This window comes from Orycteropus afer, unplaced genomic scaffold, assembly GCF_000298275.1.
Source record: "Orycteropus afer afer isolate SDZICR_OR568_19922 unplaced genomic scaffold, OryAfe1.0 scaffold00015, whole genome shotgun sequence".
In the NCBI taxonomy this organism is placed as follows: domain Eukaryota; kingdom Metazoa; phylum Chordata; class Mammalia; order Tubulidentata; family Orycteropodidae; genus Orycteropus; species Orycteropus afer.
The window spans coordinates 19,756,802-19,779,345 of record NW_006921602.1 but is presented as its reverse complement, the minus strand read 5'-3'; the positions used below and the strand labels follow the sequence as shown (position 1 = coordinate 19,779,345).

The 22,544-nt window shown below is 36.5% G+C and overlaps 1 protein-coding gene across 1 annotated transcript in view; it reads right to left on the bottom strand.

Annotated features, from left to right (window-relative positions):
- The window catches only part of ADAM10 (ADAM metallopeptidase domain 10), a 149,545-nt gene that overhangs the window by 39,184 nt on the left and 87,817 nt on the right, over positions 1–22,544 (bottom strand). Inside the window, exons 4-6 of the mRNA XM_007958450.2 lie at positions 10,091–10,191; positions 3,159–3,308; positions 2,439–2,531 (exon numbers count right to left, since the gene is read on the bottom strand). Of these exons, the coding sequence (XP_007956641.2) occupies positions 2,439–2,531; positions 3,159–3,308; positions 10,091–10,191 (344 nt within the window). The remainder of the gene's footprint in view (positions 1–2,438; positions 2,532–3,158; positions 3,309–10,090; positions 10,192–22,544) is intronic.

Sequence of the window (22,544 nt, the reverse complement as noted above, 5' to 3'; positions counted from 1 at the left end):
AAGAATTTTGGAAGAAAATACAAGAACAAAATGACAAATTAGAAAAGATTCTAAATCTACAGATAGAAATCCAAAAGATTAAAACATTGTTCCACATCCTACTTTGGTGAGTAGAGACTGGGATCTTAAAAGCTTATAAGCAGCCATCTAGATGCAACGATGGGTCTCTCTTTGTCCAGAGAAAAGAAGAATGAAAAAAACCAAAGACACGTGAAAACAATTAGTCCAAGCAACTAGTACACCATGCAATCCTCAGTCGATACCACAATGAGACCAGAACAACTGGATGGTGGCCAGCTACCACTGTCAACTTCTTGGAGGGGGATCTATGTAGGAGATCCTGGATAGAGTGGGAGAAAAATGTGGAACAAAACTCAAAATCATTAAAAAAAATTTAAAAAAAAGGGGGGTGGGGGGGACCAGGTTTGCTGGTCTGATAGAGCCTGATGGAGCTACTGAGACTATGGCCCCTAGCTGCCCTTCAGGTCTGGAACTGAACCTACTCCTGGGGCTTCCAGTCAAACAGAAGACAGGCATATGAGGTGTACATTTACATTAGGTAGATACACTCCTTGAAGAGAATGATCATGGTAGAATAGAAGGGAGACAGGTCAGGCAGGGGATGGGAGTGCAGGGAGGTAAGGACACAGGGAAGAGGTAACTATGGGAAGGAAGTGGGAGGGGAGCTGTTACACTGTAGTAAATTGAAGTCAATGTCATGAGACAAAGTGTATGTGAGCTGCTGTATGGAAAGTGAATTTGCTCTGTAAACTTTCACCCAAATCACAATTGAAAAAGAATAATAGTAATTTCTTTCTACTGCCAATTCATTTCTCATACTATTTCAAGCTGAGTTCCTCTACAGTGTTTCTTTTACTATATTTTTAATACAGGTTCCTCCATCATAATCTGAAAAATAATCTCTTCTGACATCAAACTTCAGCTACACAAAAATTTTCATTTATTAACTACTGACTCCTTTCAGAGACCCCTGACTCCTCTGAAGTCCTAGAACAATTTTCTTTTCTCCAGGTAAGCCATGGAAATACATACAAAATTCTTGATAAAGAATAAAAGAGACATGCTTGAAAATAAATGTTTTAACTAGAAGACAAAGTTCAGTCTATTGAAAATATTGGTAATAAGTGGATGACATGAGAACTACAGGTCTTTTTAGAATTCTTATCCTCTAGTAAAACCAAAGGAACTCTAGTAGCATAGTACCTAAGGCACCTGACTGCTAACCAGAAGGTTCAAACCCACCAGCCACTCCTTGGAAGGAGGGTTGGGCAATTTACCTCCATAGTGATACCACCTTGGAAACCCAAGGAGGGGTTGCCATGAGTCGAGTCCAACTCAATGGCACTTAACAACAACAGTAAAACCAAGGGGCTCAGAAGCAGGATGGTGAAAACAAACTGAAAGTCAGGGCAACTGCCTAAGGACAGATCTCAGAACATATGGTTTATCCATTAACATGAACCATAAATAATCAGATATGGCAGATATGGACATTTAAAACAAACAATCTAAAAGCAAGTACCATCTATGTTACAGATAGCCCATGATTACAGAGCTGCTAGAGATGGCTTTCTCCCACTAAATATACAAATGGAATCCCCTGATATTTTGGTAATATTGGCTACAAACTGAAAATTCCATCTAAAGTAGGATAATTAATATTGAAATACTTGCTGATACAAATAAATTTTTAATTATTTAATGGATCATGAAAACTCTTTAATAAATTAAGTTTAAGGTCTTCATTTTAGTTAATGGCCTGAAAACAATGAAGTACCACATTATCCATCTAATTACATACATCTCTTCATAATGAAAATCATTTTACTAAAAGAAAAATAAAATGTTCAAGTGTTCTCTACTTTTCACTGCTTGGCATTTTATTGCTCTGCCTCCTAAACAGCAATACTTATAGCACTTAGCACTTTTACCTGCTCACATGAGAGTGTCTATTGTTCTCAGAACACAAAAAAGCAAGTGATTATGAATAGTTTTTATACTGTACAACTACAAACTGTATTCCACCTTAACATGATTCTATTTAAGATTGAATCATATTACTTCTAAAAGTAAAGACCACTTACAGCTTTATTATTAAATAAGGTATATATGTATGTACTAAAATACTCTTGTACATACATTTGTTTGTATCTAGTCAATCATATTTTAAGGAAAAGATGAGAACATAAATATAATTTGTGGCACATACTCTTCCAAAAGGATAATTCTTTTTAAACTCAGGTGACATATCTAGCTTATAAATTCAGATTTGTAACAGGTATACATTTTGAAAAAAAAAAATCATTTAATTTGAACTATTTAATGCATAAAGATGAAATAAAGAACAATTTTCCTTCTTATAAACATGGTCCTTATTGTTTTCTTTTTTAATACTCTTAACTATCAAATTTCCTTACTCTTATTCGTTTCACCATGAAACTGATGTTACGGATTCCAGAGAAGTCTGTAGTCTGATAAATTGTATCAATCGCTTTAACATGACTGGATATCTATTGATTTAAAGAGAAAAGAACATTTTAGCAATGCTGCTGAAATACAAATAAGATTGTAAATTTCCATCTCCCAAATCAAGAATTAATTATTCATGTTCTACCATATTCAAACTTTAAAATGTCTACATCACACACTTGACAAAAGAATGAAAATTATTAGTAAAGTGCAGGTGAGGTGAGAGATTTTACGCCTTTTCCTACCTCTTCTCTGAACAAACACAAATAGCCGCTCTTGCTTCAATCATATAAAATTGTTTTCTTTAATCATCTGGAAATATACTGTAAACACCACCACAGAGAAGATCCCAACAAGCTGGTTACTACTGTCATGTGCTGTCGATAGGGCTTCCTAAGCTGTAATCTTTATAGGAGCAGATCACCAGGTCTTTTCTCCCATGGAGCCACTGGCAGGTTCAAACCATCAACCTTTCAGGTAGCAGCAGAATGTTTAATCACTGCACCACCAGGGCTCCTTATTAGTTTGTTAGAGCTGAGATTAGAAGGCAAACAGTCTAACCCCGCAAAAGGGATAGGCACTTTAGTATTTTAATTTTTAGGGGAAAATATTGATATAAACAGTATGACTGCATAAGAACTCCTAAGATAGAAAGAAAATTAAAATACCTGGGCAATCACAGCTTCCCGTGTGCCATAATATTTAAAGAACAGGTGATCAGTCTGAATATAAAGCTGACAAGTATTTCTTTCAGCTGACGTTGTACGTTTTTTCCTCAGGAGTTCTGGACCATTAGCAGCATACTTTTCTTGAGGCTTCTATAAGTCAAAGAGAGAGTGATTTCAGATAATGAGTATGCTTCATGATTATAATTTTATATACTTAATATACTAAATTTTTTATATTTTGTTTTATTCCGTAACACAAGGTATTTCTCCATGTCATTAAAAATTCCTCGTGAACATCAATTTCAGTCTTAAAATACTCTATTAGGAGCTCTGGTAGCATAGTGCCTAAGGTACTTAACTGCTAACCAGAAGGCTGGTGGTTCAAACCCACCAGCCACTCCTCAGAAGGAAGGCTGGGCAATCTACTTCCGTAGTGATACTGCCTCGGAAACCCAAGGAGGGGTGGCTATGAGTCGGGTGCAATAATATTCTATTGTCTAGGTAATTTATTATTTCCTCAAGTAATTACTTTTAAATATTTTCAAAACGTATCTTTTAATATAGTAAAAGGATCATCATAAGAAAGAGATGGAGACTATGAGACCAGAAGAACTAGATGGTGCCTGGCTACCACTGTCAACCACTCGGAGGGGGATCATCTATGGAGCAGATCCTGGATAGAGAGGGAGAACAATGTGGAACAAAACTCAAAATGATTTGGGGGAATAAGTGTGGGGGGGACAGGTGTGCTGATCTGATAGAGCCTGGTGGAACCACAGACTATGGCCCCTAGCTGCCCTTCAGGTCTGGAATTGAATCCATACCTGTGGCTTCCAGCCAAACAAAAGACAGGCATAAGAGTTGATCATTTACCTGAGGTAGATACACTCCTTGGAGAGAACAATCATGGGAGAAAGAAGGGCTATTTATGCACAGGGAGACAGCTCAGGGGGCAGGGGTGCATGGAGAGATGGACGCAGGGAAGAGGTGACTGTTGGAAGGAAGTGGGAGGGGAGCTGTTGCATTGTGGTAAACTGTGGTCAATGTGTATCAGACAAAGTGTATGTGAACTGCTGTATAGAAAGAGAACTTGCTCTGTAAATTTTCACCCAAATCACAATTAAAGAAAGAAAGAAAGAAAGAAAGAAAGAGATGGACAGGCAAGGTCAGAGAAGGTTCCTAATGTGGAGTTGCCATGTCTCAAAGAGGGCACGTCACCCTCCCTTCACCATCCAGGAAGCTCTCTGAGCATTATTGGCCAGTACTGCATGATAGGCTAAATCATGCCACCTCAGACTAGTTGGTTATTGGCTTCTTGGGTGACTCTTTTCTGGTCCAGTGAGTCCTTACTCACCAGCACAAATCCTCAGGTATGGCCTGGAAAGTCCCAGATTAAGGTACCTAAATTACTCCAAGGGTTGTTAGGAGCCAAGGATAAAGGTCACCTTACTTAAGGTAAAACTTGCTCCCTTACCCTACATTTTGTAATCAAAGTAATGTTGGTCTCATAAAATATATTAAGACTTCTTAAGAACTTTGATGTAATTAAACAGCAAAGCTATATCTGCACTTGGAGTTTTCCTTGATATCTATATACTCACTTTTCATTTACTGGCACAGTAAGGTTCCAAAAACAATGTCATTAAATGGAAATCAATGTTATATGAAAATGGAGGATGCTACATCAGATTACAAAATGGAAGATAACTACATCATCACATAAATGCCAAATTACACTCATTGCTTAACTTCCAAACCACTGAGAATCATATAGTTTAGCCAAGTTGACATATAACCTTACCCATCACAGCCAGCATTACTACCATCTAACACCTTGGCATTTGTTACTGCCAGATGAACATCATTAACAGTCAGATAATGGTTTTACTATTATCATAAATGTGAGATGTCAGATAATGAGACAGTTGATAAGTGAGGAGTAGGTGTATTGTTGAATTCATTGGCTCAAAATGTTCAACATATTCACTTAAATTATTAATTTCCCCTCTTTCATTCCTAATGCTGCTAAGCTGTGTATTTTCTCTTTAGTTCTTAATCAGACTAGCTGCAAGTTATCAATTATAATATTATGTTTTCAATTGATTTTTTCTACTGTTTGTTTTCCATTTCACTGATATCTGTTCTTACTGTTGCTTTATTCCTTCTGCATATTCAGGGCTTAATTTGTACTTTCTTGTCCAGCTAATTAAGGTAGATGCAGATACTACTATTTCTAGACTTTTTTCTAGTATGATCACATAGAACTTTAAATTTTCCTCTAAGCACTGCTTTTATTATGCTGTGTGTTCATTATCATTATACTCAAAGTGGTTTCTAATTGTACTAGTTGAAGTAATTTCCAAATATTTAGGGGTTTCCCAAATATTTGTTACTGATTTCTATTTTAATTTCCTTGAGGATCTAAGAGCTATAATTTCAATCCTTCTAAATTTATTGAAAATTGAAGATACTGGATAGACTGGGGGGAAAATCTGGAATAAAACTCAAAAGCATAACAAAAGGCCAGGCTTACTGATTAGATACAGACTGGGAAACCCCTGAGATTACAGCACCTTATCACCCTTGAGGCCTGGAATTCAACTCACTCCCATGGCTTGATTTTCAACCAAACAATAGGGATTCACATAAAGTGAACAATTACACCAGGGAGATGCACTCCTTAGAACAATCAACCCTGAGAGGTCAAAAGGGCAGCACCAGCATATATGCAGAAAGCTCAGAAGGCAGGAATACATACGAAAGAAGGATACAAAGAAAAGCTAACCACAGAGAGAAGGCAGAACACAGCTGTTACACTGTGGGGATTTCAATTAATATTACCAAAAAAATATGTTTTAACTTTTGACTGGAAAATGAATTTGCTCTATAAACTTTCACCTAAATCACCAAAAAAAAAAAGAAAGGTTAAAAAAATTGAGACTTGTTTTATGAACTAGTTAGCTAATGTTTCATGTACATTTGAAAAGAATGTTACATTGTTAAGCAGAGTATCCCTATAAATACCAATTAGGTTAAATTGGCTGACAGTGTTGTTCATGTGTCCTATTACTGATTTTCTATTTGCTGTGATAGTTACTCAGAAATGAATACCATCTGCAACTATAATTTGTAGATTTTTTTTCATTTTATACTTTCAGTTCTGTCAGTTTTGTTTCATATATCCATAACTCTATTATTAACTGCATTATTAACCAGCAGCTACAATTGTTATTTCTCCTTAAAGTGACATTTATCATTATGAAATGTCCCTGTTCATCTCTGATAATATTCCATGAATTTAAATATACTCATATTATTATCATTCATTCTTATGATTAGTGTTTTTATCATGTTATGCCATCCTTTTACTTTCATCTTTACATTTAAACTTCATTTCCTTTAGACAAAATTGACCTTGGTTTTTTTTTAATCACTCTTACCATCTCAGCTTTTTCAGTAAGATGTCTAGTCCATTTACATTTAATATAATCATTAATACAGTTAGATTTAAACTTATCATCTTAAGTCTTCATTTACTATTTGCCCCTTTGTTCTTTTTTCTTTTCCTTCCTTCTTCTGGATTAACTTGAGTCTTTTCAATTACATTTTATTTCCTTTACTGATCTGTTTGCTTTCCCTCTTTTACTTTTTTCAGTGGTTGCTCAAAGACAAGAGACATTACTGCAAATTTTTTCCTAAAGGGTGCAATATTAAGTTTTTCCTCTTGAGGGTCGCATGATCAATGTTGCAATTACTCAATTCTGCCACTGCAGCATAAAAGCAGCCAAAGACAATGAATAAATGAATGGGCATGGTTGTGTTCCAATAAAACCTTATTTAAGAAACAGGCAGCTGGGCCACAGGCCAAAGTTTTCTGACCCTTACTTTAGGTTTTACAACATGCATCTTTTATGTATTGTATTCTACCTGACCAAATTATACCATCTAATATACAAGAAATAATATACCTCCCTTTTTTCCTCTTCTTATACTTTGTTCCACTGTGATTACTTTTGCTTCTTTGTATATTAAGAATGCCACTATACATTTTTATTAATTTTGATTAAAGAAATTATAAAACGTAAAAGAAATCCTTTATATTTACCTACATGTTTTACTATTTTAGGTTCTCTACTCCCTTAACAGATTTGAGTTTCCATTCAGTATCCTTTTTCTTCTACCTGAAGAATTTTAACATTTCTTGCAGTGTAGATCTCCTAGAGACAAATTCTCTCAGCTTTTGTTTATCTACAAAAGGTCTTTAATTTACCCTCATTATTTAAAACTTTTTCACAAAATATAGAATCCTAGGCTGACAGGTTTTCTTACAACACTTTAAAGATGTCATTCTATAATGGCTCTGGCTTACACTGTGTGGTAAGAGTCATCAGTCATTCTTATCTTTGTTCCCCTATATATAAATTACCTTCTTTAGCTGTTTTTCATGATTTTCTTTTTTTCAGTGGTTTCCAGTAATTTTATTATAAAATGCCTTGATATGCCTTTCTTTCTGTTTATCTTGTTTGGGTTTCACTGAGCTTCTTAGACCACAGATAGAAATTTTTCTCACATCTGAAAAATCGGGAGCATTATATTTTCAAATATTTTTCTGTATCTCCTCCCTCTGAACTCCAATTATTTTCTCTCTGGGCTTCAATCTGGATAATTTCTATTATTTTATCATCCTGTCTTCATGTTTACTCACAATATCTTCTTCAGTGACTAATTTGTTTCTCAAGCCCATCCAGCGAATTTTCCAATTCAGACAATGTATTTTTCAGCTCTAAAAGTTCCGTTTGGTTGTTTCTTATCATTTTCGTCATCTCTTCTTTGTGTTCATTTTTTTCTTCATTCTTTGAACATACTAATAGGAGTCATTTTAAAGTCCTTGACTGCTAATGCCTGTAGCCTCAGGTTCTGTTTCTCCCGATTATGGACCACTTCTATCAGGTTTTTTTTTTTTTTTTTTTTTTGGGGGGGGGGGTCCCTTCATTTTCACCAACCCTGTACTTTACCAAACATTATGTCTTTTTCTAGCAATTGATCTTTTCTTTTTTTATTTATTTTTCACTTTTTTTCAGCTTATCATCCAGTTTTTTGAATGCTAGGACATTATGAATATTACATTGTTGAGTATCTGGATTTTGTGTCTTCCTTTAACAAGTATTATTAAACTATATTCTGACTGGCAGTTAATTTGCTGGAAAAAAATCTTGATCCTTTTGAAGCCTGTTTTCAGTTTATTAGGGAAGGTCTGGAACAGCCTCTACTCAAAGCTAGGTTAGTCCTACTCCTAGCATGTCATGGGATCTCTACCAAGAATAATTCCTGATTGTTATTCAGTTCATCTTATTCTCCAGTAGTTTTCCTATCTCTAGTATTTTTCTTGTGGAATCTCACCCTACACATATACAACTTGGTATTCAGCTATGACTCAAGGGGACTCTGTGCTCTCTTTCATTACATTTCTGATAGTGTGCTGCTACTATAAAGAAATATACAACCTACTTTTATATACTGTTATATCTAGACCCTGCTAACCACTCATTATATGTAGCAATCTGTACTCTTGCTCCCTTATCCACACTGCCACTATCACTTCTCAACTGAGTATCTGCAACATCTTCAAATCGGTTTCCCAGTCTCAATTCCTATGCATCCTATTCCCCTCCTCCAAGGTCTCTACTAGTCCATTTCTCTGGACTTTCTATGTATGTACTGTTCCTCTTGCTTGGAATATCTTTCCACCTCTTCACAGTCAACCTAACTCCTGCTGTCTTTTAGTGTCTGCTTATTGTCCTCAAATAATTCCAAGGTTAGGCCAGCCGTTCCTCTTTTGTGTAGAGTATCACTCAAGCCTTTTATATTTCCTACTACCCTGTATTGTTCATCTATGTCTCCAATTAAAGTATAAGTTTTCTGAGGACAGGTTTTACCTTAATCTCACAATGGGTCCATCATGTAAAAGAGTCTGTGACACTTGGCAGAAGATCAATAAATATTTGTTCAATGAATGCAAGAATAGTATCTCTTAATACTTAAAAAATCCACCTGAAAAAGAACTGTTTACGCTGTTTTGCAGATCAAGGAACAAACTTAACTACAAATTTGCATTGACTCAAAAAATATTCCTCCATCCTACTACATAAGGAGCTCTGGTAGCATAGTGCCTAAGGCATTAGACTACTAACCAGAAGACTGGAGGTTCAAATCCACCAAAGGAAGGTTGGGCAATCTACTTTCATAGCGATACCGCCTTGGAAACCCAAGGAGGGGTCGCTATGAGTCAGATATGATTCTATGGCAGTGAGTTTGGTTTTCCTACTACATTAAGAATGCCCAAAATATATGATGTTTATTATAAAAGAAATTTTTTTAAATTTGAACTTATGTCTTGAATACTATAAACCTATCACTTATGACTAAAGAAGGAAAAGGCAAAAACAGAATAAAAGAAAAACAGTCAAATGGTGAAAACAATTACAATTAATATATCAAAGTCATAGTAATTTTTATTAGGTGACTAATCATTTTGGTTGGCCCAGGGACATGGGACTGTCAGTGTTAAAATGAGGACGTTCCAGGCAAAACAGGGTAAGCCGCTCACCCTAATTTTTATACTAATATAAGTATTTACATAAAACACAAGTTCAGATTGACTTTTTTTCTTTTATGATAAAATGTAAGGCAGAGTATATTTAGGACATGTAATTAACATTTTTTGAGTCATGCAGATTTGGATTTAACTCCCAGCACCATTCTGTTATTATAAGCAAGTTACCTGGCCTCTTTGAGAACTAAAAAAATATTTTTTTTTCTTTAGGAGTACAAATCTTTCAGAAATTCTAGAACATACATTTGTAAATGCAGGAGTGTATGCCCAAATTCATTTCCCTTTCTTAAATGTTAGCCACCAGCATTAAAATCCTTACCTGAGTCACTTCTTCTATACCAGTCATCTGGTATTTCCTCATCCTTTCAAAAACTGAATGATCTGCACAGCCTCCCTGTGGACCATATTTATGGGGATAGTCTAAAACATAAAGAAGAAATATAATTACTGTCACATGTCTGGATATTACCAAAGATCTTGTAAGTGACTAATTAACTATCATAATTATTAAAAGCCATAAATGCTATTGAAGACCTATGGGAAAGGCATTCTAGTCTTAAAACCTGACAAGTTCCTAAGTTGCCCCTCAATAAAGAATCTCTAGCTTTTTATAATAGGTATGATTTATGAATTCTAAAAGGGAAGAAAAATCATTCTTTATTCTTAATTTACTCAACCTTTCCCAGTTTACATATATAAAGCATCTTTATACTAAAATTTACTTCATTTGTTAGTTTATAGCTTTTCCTTCAGACATATTAAATTTCCTATTCTGCAAATGTACAAAACCCTCTCAATATGAACTACAACTGAGATAACACTTGCAGTGTAGTAAATTACTTAGTATAGCTTTTCTACCCATAAGTCATGTAAACTCAGTGGTGGAATGAGCATCTGAGGAGCTCCCAATTGCTAAAGTTGTCCACCTGGAGTATTTCTGTTGGGAGTGGCACAAAACAATGTTCTGGGAGGTGCCCACTCTCTCTCAAGTGCTTAGAGTTCTGATGCTATGATTGGCTAGTTTGACCACCCTTCTGGGCTCAAAAGGAGGCCTCCTGGAGGCAGAACTCTCTCTGACTGCTGGTTGAGGAAGACATGCTGCTGAAAGACACACGTGCTCCTGAAAGAGACACGTGCTCCTGAAAGAGACACGTGCTGCTGGGAAAGAGACACGTGTTGCTGAGTAAGACAGCGAGGAACATGCACTGCTGGGAGAGAGACTGTGAGAGACTTGGCTGAGAGATGGCGGGCTGGGAGAGAGACTGAGTGTTTTTCCTAAACTTGAATTATAGCCTGGTGCTTCCCTAATAAACCCCATAATCTGTGAGTTCTACAGTGAAATTACTGAACCCAGGAGAGAGGTGGTGGTGCTTTGGGAGGAACGGTTGGTGAAAGGGCTGGAAGAAGGCAGCATGTCTGGCCTTGCAGTAATAGGCCTTGGGTTACTGATGGTGATTCTGTCTTCCTCTTGTGGGGTTCTCTTGTGGCCTCCTTGCCCTCTTTGCAACACTATATTTGACTAGAATTCTGTCAATGAAGACCAATTGGCCTCAAGAAAAAGGCACCTAGAAACACGCTTCATGGCATGGTAAAAAGCAGACTGAGTTTAAATTTATTCAAGTGAATATGTTACAAATCACTAGCTCTTTTATCATCATTTGTTTTCCCTTCATAATTAAACAGTAATTAATTTACCCATAACTGAATTTGTTCTATTTCCAGATAACGGGTCAAACGGATCACTTAAAAGTTTATTCCACCCTCTCAGAATTGTACACACTTCTCCCCTGTTAAAGTCCTCTTTATTCCATAAACATAATTCATTCTAGTAATCACAATTAAGAGAACTGGCAGAATAAAATGCCAAGACATGGATGAGAGGGAAAAGTATGCAGAAACTCCTAAGTAGTTTATAAAGGGAACACCCAAAATTATAATCAGAAACACTGCAGTAATTTCTTAAGAAAATCTAGAGCATGAGGTGGACACTAGAGGCCTAGCTCATTGGAAATACTAGTTAAATACTGTAATACAAATCTAAACTGGCAGGTAGGAGATAGGTGTTCTAGACAACCTATTTACACTGATATAATAATTCTGATTTAAACTTTAGTTTTTATCAGAGGTCAAGATTGCAATAGCTGTGAAATCCCAATCAATATATATGAAAGAAATGACAGAATTTAAAATTGCCATTCTATAACCTCAAATGTATTAACTAATTTAGGCAAAAATCACCACTGGTGCTAAAACCAGTGGGTAAAAGTTGTATGGAAACATGACATTCACAGTCTCTGAGAGTATCATCTCACAGATTGCTTATTAACTATAAAGTAAAAGTGTACCTTCACATCAAAGAGACCTAGTGATTATCATTTTTACCCTTTTACCAAGTGGTCAAACTTAACATTACTAAGAGTAGAATAACTTCACATTGTGTGACAACTGTTGTGATGCATTAAGAAATACCCAGCTTCCTCAATGCCAATATTCTTGCCAAATGATGCTTACAAAAAATCTAATCATCACTAAACAATTAGACACACCTAGAATGTGGAACATTCTATAAGTCACTAATCTAGACTCCTGAGAAAAAGACAATGACATTAAAAGCAGAAAAACTACAGAACCGAGGATGGGAAAGTTTGGTATAAATTAAGACACTAAAAGAGACATAAATATGAAATGCAAATTGATATTTTTAGGACAACTTTAAAAACATGATTATAGACTATACGTTAAACATATTATTAAATTAATGTTAATTTTTAGAGGCTCGAAACACTATTATAGATTTTTAGGAAAATGTAAAAGTTATTAGGTGATATGTGTTGAAGTAGAGGTATTCCCCAATTTACAACAGGGTTCTGTTCCAACAACTCTGTTGTAAGCTAGTTCTGACATAAGTTGAATATCTCATTTGTTTTTAGTTTTTATTATTACTGCCTTTATTATCAGTTTCTTCATAAATCCAATACTTCTTTGTTTTGGGGGTTGGAAACATTACAAATAAAAGGTACAGATACATTTTAATAAAAACATACATTAAAAAAATACAAAAAATTTACTCCAATGGTGAAGAAGAGTTAGATGATGGTTATTTTGTCAGTTGTGGTAGTAACTCTATTAGTCCATAAATTAGTGAGAGCCATCTATATGGTCCTTTTCTTTCTTCTTTATGTATTCCATGGTAACACCTCACTGCTTCCCAAATCTACCAACTTTAGCAAAGTTATCAGCATTTGGGTCCATGTTTTCAAAAAACTGAAGTTCCTAATTCAGTTCAGAAAACTAAATCTAATGGCAGTGTTTTGAACAGGAAATCACAAAATTGAACATCTGTGAATGATAACATCAGCAAATTTCACACTGCCACACAATATGCAGTACTTATTACCAACAATAAGATGTATTAAAAAAAAAAAAAGTTTTAAGTGCAGTTCATCATAATGCAAATATGTTGTAAATTGCATAAACTGTAAATTGGGGAATTAACTGTATTTAGCAATGAACTTTCATGCTGTCTACAACTCATTTTCAAATAGGTCCCCCCAAAAGTATAGATACAGAGGAGATGCTGCAAAATATTAAAAATTGGTAAATCTAGAGGAAGGATATATAAATGTTCATAGTATAGTTCTTTCATATAGGTCAGAAATTTTTCAACATAAAGTTTGGACTAAAAGATTAAAATATCTATAGAATAAGAATACAATTTCAAGTTATTTTGAAGTGGGAAAGCTTTTTCTTTCCTTTTTATCATTTCACAGGTTTCCTTTGGTAAAGTGGTAATATACCATCTACCATATATTTAATCAGAATCTACCACAGAGGCTATAAAGTTTTTATAGAGTAATTGCCAAGTTTTTCAATTGTTACCTTTTAGATTTAGAGTGTATATGCGTGTGCCCCTGTGGCACAGTGGTTAAGTGCTTGGCTGCTAACTGAAAGGTCAGTAGTTTAAAACCACCAGCTGCTCTGTGGGAGAATGATGGGGCAGTCCGCTTCTGTAAAAAGTTGCAGCCTTAGAAACCCTGTGGGGCAATTCTACTCTCTTATAGGGTTGCTATGAGTCGGAAACCACTCAATGGCAATGTGTTTGATTTCATGTTTTATACCTGTGCATTTATGTCACAGCAATGTTTTAAAAAGTGAAGAAAATAAGCATACATTAGCCATCACCTCTTCAAAAAGGGAACTATGTCATTTATATCAGTGCTGCCCAGTAACAGAAATGTTCTACATCTGCATTATCCAAAACAATAGCTATTAACCACATGTAGTTATTGAGCACTTAAAATGTGGCACACTGCTGAAGAACTAAGTTTTAATTCACTTTTATTAATTTAAATACCTCCATGAAACTGATAACTACCTTGCTGTTACACAACGAAAATATTTGGGAAAAGGGAAAAGGGGCATGGTTATGACAACTAATCTACTGTTATTGTTGTTGTTGTTACTATTATATGCCACCAATTTGATTTGTACTCATAGTGACCCAGGGTACAACAGAATGAAACACTGTCCAGTCCAGTGCCAGCTACACAATATTTGTTATACCTGAGTCTACTGTTGCAGCCATTATGTCAATCTATCTCATTCAAGGTCATCCCCTTTTTTACTGACATGATATTCTTCTCTAGGGACTGGTCTCTCCTGATAACATGAACAAATTATGAGAGATGAAGTAGAGCCATTCTCGGTTCTAGGGAGCACTGGCAGTGTAGTGCCTAAGGCACTGGACTGCTAACCAGAAGGCTGGTGGTTCAAATCCATTAGCCACTCCCCAGAAGGAAGTTTGGGCAATCTACTTCCGTAGTGATACCGACTCAGAAACCCAAGGAGGGGTCGCTATGAGTTGGACCCAATTCAACAGCAGTGAGTTTAGAGTTTTTTATTCCTGCTCCTAAGAAGCATGCTGGCTGTACTTTTCCAAGCCAGATTCATTCATTCTTCTGGCAGTCCATGGTATATTCAATATTCTTTGCCAGCACAATTCAAATGCAGGTTCTTCTGTGGTCTGCCTTTATTCCTAGTCCAGCTATACGTCAATTCAAATCAGATCAAATGAGACCTACGTGTTTCATTTATTCTCTGTTCTTTTCCATCTTCTTTCCTTCTTTATACTATTACTCCAGTCATCCAAATACTTACTGAATGCTTGCTAAGACCAGACACAGAGGCCAGGATACAAAGGCAAAAAGACAATTCCTCTTACTTTTAAGGAGCTTAGAGTTAATTTACAGACAATGCCATAAGATCACTGATGTAAGATACAAGCATACCTCGGAGATATTGTAGATTGGTTCCAGACTACTGCAATAAAGTGAATATGACAATAAAGCAAGTCACACATATTTTTTTGTTTCCCATGGCATATAAAAGTTATGTTTACACTACACTGTAGTCTTATAATGAGTGTATATTAGCATCATGAGAAAGTTTAAGATACTGTGAGGATTATCAAAATGTGAAACAGAGATACAAAATGAGCACGTTATTGGAGAAATGGCATAATAGACTTTCTCGACACAGGGCTGTCATCAACTTTCAATTTGTAAAAAACTCAGTATCAGACTTCCAGTAAGATGGAGGAATAGGCAGACAAGCAACATAGACCCTCTTCAACAAAGAGAAGAAAAAACAATTGACAGAAATACAAAAGATAATCCTGGAGCCTTGAGCTTTGAAAGGAACTATACAGACATGGATTAGGCACCAACTAGTGGAAAAATGTGAACAAAAACAGTGAATACAGAGAGGGTCAGAGTTGCAGACTGTCAGCTACTCTGACAAGACCAACAACCTGAATGGTGTTGGGACCTGAGTATTGACCTAAAAATATCAGCCCTGGTCAAGGGCTGCAGGGACGACTGCGATGGCGGCCTATGACTAGGAAGGGAAATAGGAAGGTGGGAGACAACCTGAGGTGTTGACTTTTCGCTGTCCGGAGGGTGCAGCCATTTTGGATATTTAAAGTGACCAAGGGTGCAGCCATTTTGGATATTTACAAGCGGCAGCCATTTTGGATGTGTAAAGTGACCAAGAGCACAGCCATTTTGAATGTTTACAAGTGGCAACCATTTTGGATCTTAAAGTGATAGCATCCTTATTTGGATATTTGGATTCCAGGGGACTCAGGAGGAATAGGCTCTGTTTGCCAAGGGCAGCAGGGACATACGAGAGGCTGCCAACAGGAAAGGAGACAGGTGGTGGGTGTATTAAGTGCTGTCCCCTAGCAAATAGAAGAGCATAGCACAGTACCCTGCTTGCGTAGATAACATACAAAGAAAACAAAAATTGTGGGCAAGTCACTCCAACATACAATCACCAATTAAATATAAACACAAAACATCACAATGCCTTGGAGACAACAGAGCATCACAGCCCACACAAAGAAGTAAGATAAAGCAGGAAAAACTAGGGACCGGGATATAGACCCAAAACATATCCCTGAGAAAGACACAGCATTGGAACTTCCTAATAAGAAATTCAAAAGAATTATATTTAGGTATCTTCAACAAATTGAGAGACAGATCAAGGAAAATACAGAGAAAACCCTAGAACAATTTCAAAAGACAATATAAGAACACAATGACAAAACAAATGAAAAATTAGAAATGATACAAAATCTACACATAGAAATCCAGAAGATTAATACTAAATTTTCAGAAATAGGTAAGACATTGGATGGGCAAAGGAGCAGACTTGAATCAATGGAAGACAGAATTAGGGAGACTGAAGGCAAATACCTGAACACTTCTTTGGAAAAGGGATCAATCAGAAAAAAGATCGAAACAAAATGAAGAAAGCCTAAGGTTCATGTGGGATACCATCAAAAGGAATAACCTACGTGTAATCAGAATTCTAAAACAGGAAGACACAAATAAAACCACCGAGAAAATTGTCAAAGATTTGCTGGATGAGAATTTTCCTGGTATGATGAAAGATGAAAATATATCCATTCAGGAAATCCAATGAACCCCAAACAGGACCCCAAAAGAAAATCAACAAGACATATCATCATCAAACTTACTAAAACCAAAGACAAAGAAAGAATCATGAGAGCAGCATGGGAAAAATGAAAAGTTACCTATAAAGGGCAACCAATAAGACTAAGCTCGTATTTCTCGAGAGAAACCATGCAGGTGAGAAGATAATGGGATGGTATATATAAAACACTGAAGGAGAAAACTTTCCAACCAAGAATTATGTACCCAGCAAAACTGTCCCTCAAATATGATGGTGAGATTAGGACACTTCCAGATAAGCAGAAATTGAGGGAATTTGTTAAAACCAGACCAACCTTACGAGAGATGTTAAAGGGTGCACTTTGGACAGAGAAGCAACAATAGCCAACAACAACTGACCATTAACATACATGATGACATAACCCAGAAACCAACCCAGATACGGAAATATCCAAAGTAAGTAAGCCTACAAGATTGTAAACAGGGAACCAGAGACATCAACTGACAAATGAGGACAACTACAAACCAAAGAAAAGGAAAAAACTGTGTTGTTACAGAACTTCTAGATGGTAGGAAAGTCCAGACAACTACAAGATAGAACAGACTGCTCTAAACTTGGGAAGAAAACTATAAATCACAGAGTAGCCTCAAAGAAAAATGATCAACCTTCACATCAAAAAGAGGACCAGCATAAATATTCAGCAAATACTAAAACAGCAGCAATGAAGGAAGTGATAACATGACTCATAAACAAAACAAGCTCAGCAAAAAAAAATTATATGGAACAAAGAAATCGACATCATGAAAAAAGCATATAACAAAAATGATAGCAACAAATTCATATTTGCCAATAATTATATATCCGGCAAGGGACTTATATCTAAGATTTATAGTGGAAGAGTGGATGACCAAACAATGGTACATACACATAATGGAATGTAGTAGTAAAGAATAATGTAGCGTCTGCAAAACACTGCATAATATGGATGAACTTGGAGGACATAATGCTGAGTAAAATAAGTCAATCACAGAAGGACAAATACAGTATTAGTTCATTGCTGTGGAGAGTCAAGGAAAGGTTTATATACGTAGGGAAACTTTCTTTGCTGGTTGCCAGGGGTGGGAGGGGAGTGGGAGGGAACACTGCAAAAAAAAAAAAAGCATTGGCCCATGTCACTTTAGTTTTGTGTATGCACTGTACATGAATTGTATTTCAATAAAATGCATTAAAAAATGCAAGGAAAAAAAAAAAACCTCAGTATCTGCAAAGCACAATAAATGAAGTGTGAGTGTATGTAAGTTTAATGAAAGATACAGAAAAAGATAGCTAAGTCTGCCTTATGAAACTGAAGCAGATTTGGCAAATAAAGGTTGAGATTTGAATCATATATGCATAAATATTCCAGATAACTGAAGTAAGGCATTTCAACAAATTCTTTGAAAAAATGAGTGCTCAACAGAATGAACATTATTAGTACATTATTGAAAGAACTTCAGGTTAAAAGAAACAGATTGACAGGAGATAAAAGATGAAAACATATACGGCCACTCATGATGGATCCTGGTCTACTACATTTAATCTGTGCTGTAAGGCCACTAGGAGTCGAAAATGACTTGATGACAGTGATTTTAGCTTTGGGTTGTATTTTTGGAAGAGGATATTGGTGGTTTGGTGATAGAATTCTCATCTTCCATGTGGGAGACCTGTATTCAATTTCTAGACAATGCATCTCATGTTCAGTCACCATCTGTCTGTCAGTGGTTTGCATGTTGCTATGATGCTGAAAAGGTTTCAGCAGAGCTTCCAGACTAGGATGGACCAGGAAGAAAGGCCTGGTAGTCTACATCAGCCAATGAAAATCTGCAGATCATAATGGTCTGATCTGCAACCAGTGGTGGGGACTGTACAGGAGTGGGCTATGTTTCACACTGTTTTGCATGGAGTCACCATGAATCAGGGCCAAATCAAAGGCACCTAACAATATAAAACTATTCTATTCATTTTTTGAGATGGTTGCTGTTTCACTCTGTACATAACATTCCTTTAAAAAATCTGAAGCAAAAATGGAAACTTGTTAACATTTGATAAATCTCAATGGCATGATCAACATAGATTACATTATTCTGTTTACATTTTGGGTTGCTTGAATGTCTCATACTTTAAAAAATGATACTTTCTCTGGCAAAGGAACAACTTCGAAAGATAAGGTTGATTTACTTTGGTGGTGATCTTGTAAAGGGTAATGATTTAATGAAAGCTATGAACAGTGGTTACAGTAGAGATAAATGAAACTGGGTTGGTGGCTTGCTTCTTAACTAGCATGAAAAATTACACAGGCTGCTCTTTGTGCATCATCAGACATAACAGACTTATTTCGACTTTAGAGATATGTTCTTTCATATGGATGAAAGGAAGAACTTGGGAAGAAAGAAAAATAACCTCAACAATCACAAGAGATGCACACACTACAATGTCTTAGAACTAAGGGAAGCCAAATGATTATTAGACCTAGGGCAAAAGATCAGAGTCAGAGAAATAGTAAGATATGACTTAGCACTGCTTCCCCAGAATGAAAATAGGACTGATCCTACAGATCAGAGTAAATGAGCCTAGATTTAAGAACCAAGAAGTCCCAAATGCAAAGAGAACAGAAAAGTAGCTACAGAAGCTGAGGATTAAGGCAATAACATCTTTTGGGCCAACCCTCAAGACTGCTGAAAATGTACACACTGTGAAGAAGTTCAAGATAGCTCAGAAAGTAGAAAAGGGTGTCTCACAAACAGTGCTGAAGAGAAATTTTTATAATGTCTGAATTCTACCTAAATCAAATATTACTTCCTCTCTATTAAAAAGCCTGGCCTAATTCAATTCCTCCTGGTAGAGTTTTCCTGAAATTCTAAAGACTTGACCTTCACCTCTTCTACAGTACAAGGGATTTCCTACTTTGTATTATTAGTCATTTCTAAATATGTCGTCTCTAAAAACAAGATCTTATGTTTTCTATAAATTCTTGTCTAGAATTTAGCTATCATCTGACTACCTTAGCATATAACAGATGCTTAAATATCTATTGAACAAATATGAAATTTTAAAAAATTATTTATTAAAAAAATCAGAAAATTAAATTATACAGATATGCAGTAACTTTTTAGTAAGGCTTTTCAAGGCATAGAGGGTGCTTGGGAGGACCCGCGGACAGGCTGGGTAAGGAGCCAGAGCATGGAAGGAAAGGCAGGTGTTCAAGAGTGCCTGGGGGCAAGCTGGGTGAGGGAGCCCAGGGCATGAAAGGCAAGATGGGTCTTTGAGTGGCTGGGGGTGGGGGTGAGAGGTGGGGGTGGGTAGGTGTGGACCAGGAAGTAAGTGGAGTGGTTTGCAACAATTAAGGGAGACGAACTTGTTTGTCAGTTTGTTGTACTGTGGTGGCTTGCATGCTGCTCTGAGGCTGGAAGCTATGCCACCAGTGTTTCAAATGCCAGCAGGGTTACCCATGGTGGACAGGTTTCAGTGAAGCTTCCAGACTAAGATAGACTCGGGACCTCCATTTGCTGATGTGGCACGACTCAAGATGGGAAGAAACAGCTGCAAACATCCATTACTAATTGGAACAGGGAATGTACTTTTGCTGACCAGCCACCTTACCAAGCATGACATCCTTCTCTAGAAAATGGTCCCTTCTGACAACATGACTAAAATAGGTCATACAAAGTTTGGCCACTCTCGCTTCCAAGGAGCATTCCGGCTGCACTTCTTCCAGGACAGATTTCTTAGTTCTTTTAGCAGCCATGGTACTTGCAGCATTCTTCACCAACATCACAACTCAAGGCATCAACTCGTCAGTCTTCCTTTTTCATTGTCCAGCCCTCACATACATATGAGGCGACCAGAAATATCATGGTTTGGGTTAGGTGCATCTTAGTCTTCAAGAAGATATCTTTGCTCTTCAGCACTTGAAAGAGGTCTTTTGCAACAGATTTGCCCAATGCAATACGTCATGTGATGTCATGACTGGTGCTTCCATTGGCGTTGATTGTAGAACCAAGTAATGTGAAGTCTTTGAGAAATTCAATCTTTTTTCCATTTATTGTGATGCTGCTTACTTATTAGTCCAAATGTGAGGATTTTTGTTTTCTTCGCATTGAGGTGTAATCCACATTGCAGACTATATAGTCTTTAATCTTCATCAGTAACTGTTCCAAGTCATCTTCACTTTCAGCAAACAAAAGTGTGTCATCTACATATCTCAGGTTGTTAATGAGCCTTCCTCCAATCCTGATGCCTCATTCTTCTTCATATAGTCCAGTTTCTCTGATTATTTATTTGCTCAGTATACTGACTATTGAATAAGTATGGTAAAAGGATGTAAACCTGACACACTCTCTTCCTGATTTTAAATCATGCAGCATCCCCTTGAACTATTTGAACAACAGCCTCCTGATCTATGTACAGGTTCCTCATTAGAACAATTAAGTGTTCTGGGACTCCCATTAGTATTCTGAACTAATACTACTATTATTCAAATGTATGCACCAACTACCAAAGCCAAAGATGAGGAAATTGAGGATTTTTATCAACTTCTGCAATCTGAAATTGACTGAATATGCAATGAAGATGTGTTAACAATCACTGCTGAGAGGGATGCAAAAGTTGGAAACAAAAATCACCACTAGTTGGAAAATATGGCCTTGGTGACAGAAATAACGTTGGAGACTGCATGATAGAATTTTGCAAGATCAGTGACTTATTCATTACAAATACCTTTTTTCAACAACACAAATGGTGGCTATACATGTGGACTTAGCCAGATGGGGTACACAGCAATCAGACTGACTACATCTGAGGCAAGAGGTGAAGGAGAAGCTCAATATCTTCAGATAAAACAAGGCCAGGAGTTGACTTTGGAACAGACCATCAACTACTCATATGCAAATTCAAGCTGAAGCTAAAGACATTTAAAAGAAGTCCACAAGAGCCAAAATATGACCTTGATTATATTCCTCCTGAATTTAAAGAGCATCTAAAGAACAGATTTGATGTATTGAACTCCGATGACCGAATACCAGAGGAACTGGGGGTTAACATCATCCATGAAGAAAGCAAGAGGTTATTAAAAAGACAGGAAAGGAAGAAAAGACCAAAATGAATGTCAGCAGAGACTGTGAAACTTCCCCTTAAGCAGAGAGTAGCTAAAGCAAATGGAAGAAATGACAAGATAAAAGAGCTGAACAGAAGATTTTAAAGAGCACCTTGAGAAGACAAAATCAATTATGATAATGAGATGTAGAGAGACCTGGAGTTAGAAAACCAAAAGGAAAGAACACGCTTGGCATTTCTCAAGCTGAAAGAACTGAGGAAAAATTTAAGCCTCGAGTTGCAATATTGAAAGATTCTATAGGCAAAATATTGAATGATGCAGGAAATTATCAAAAAAAGATGGAATGAATACACAGAATACTATACCAAAAAAGAACTGGTCTATGTTCATCCATTTCAGAAGGTGGCATATGATCAAGAACCAATGGTACTGAAGGAAGAAGTTAGAACTACACTGAAAGAACTGGAGAAAAACAAGGCTCCAGAAGTTGATAGAATACCCACTGAGATGTTTCAACAAACAGATGCTGCACTAGAGGCACGCACTCGACTATGCCAAGAGATTTGGAAGACAGCTACCTGGCCAATTAGCTGGAAGAGATCCTTATTTGTACCCATTCCAAAGAAAGGTGATCCCACAGAATGTAGAAATTATCGAACAATATCATTAATATCACATGCAAGTAAAATCTTACTGAAGATAATTC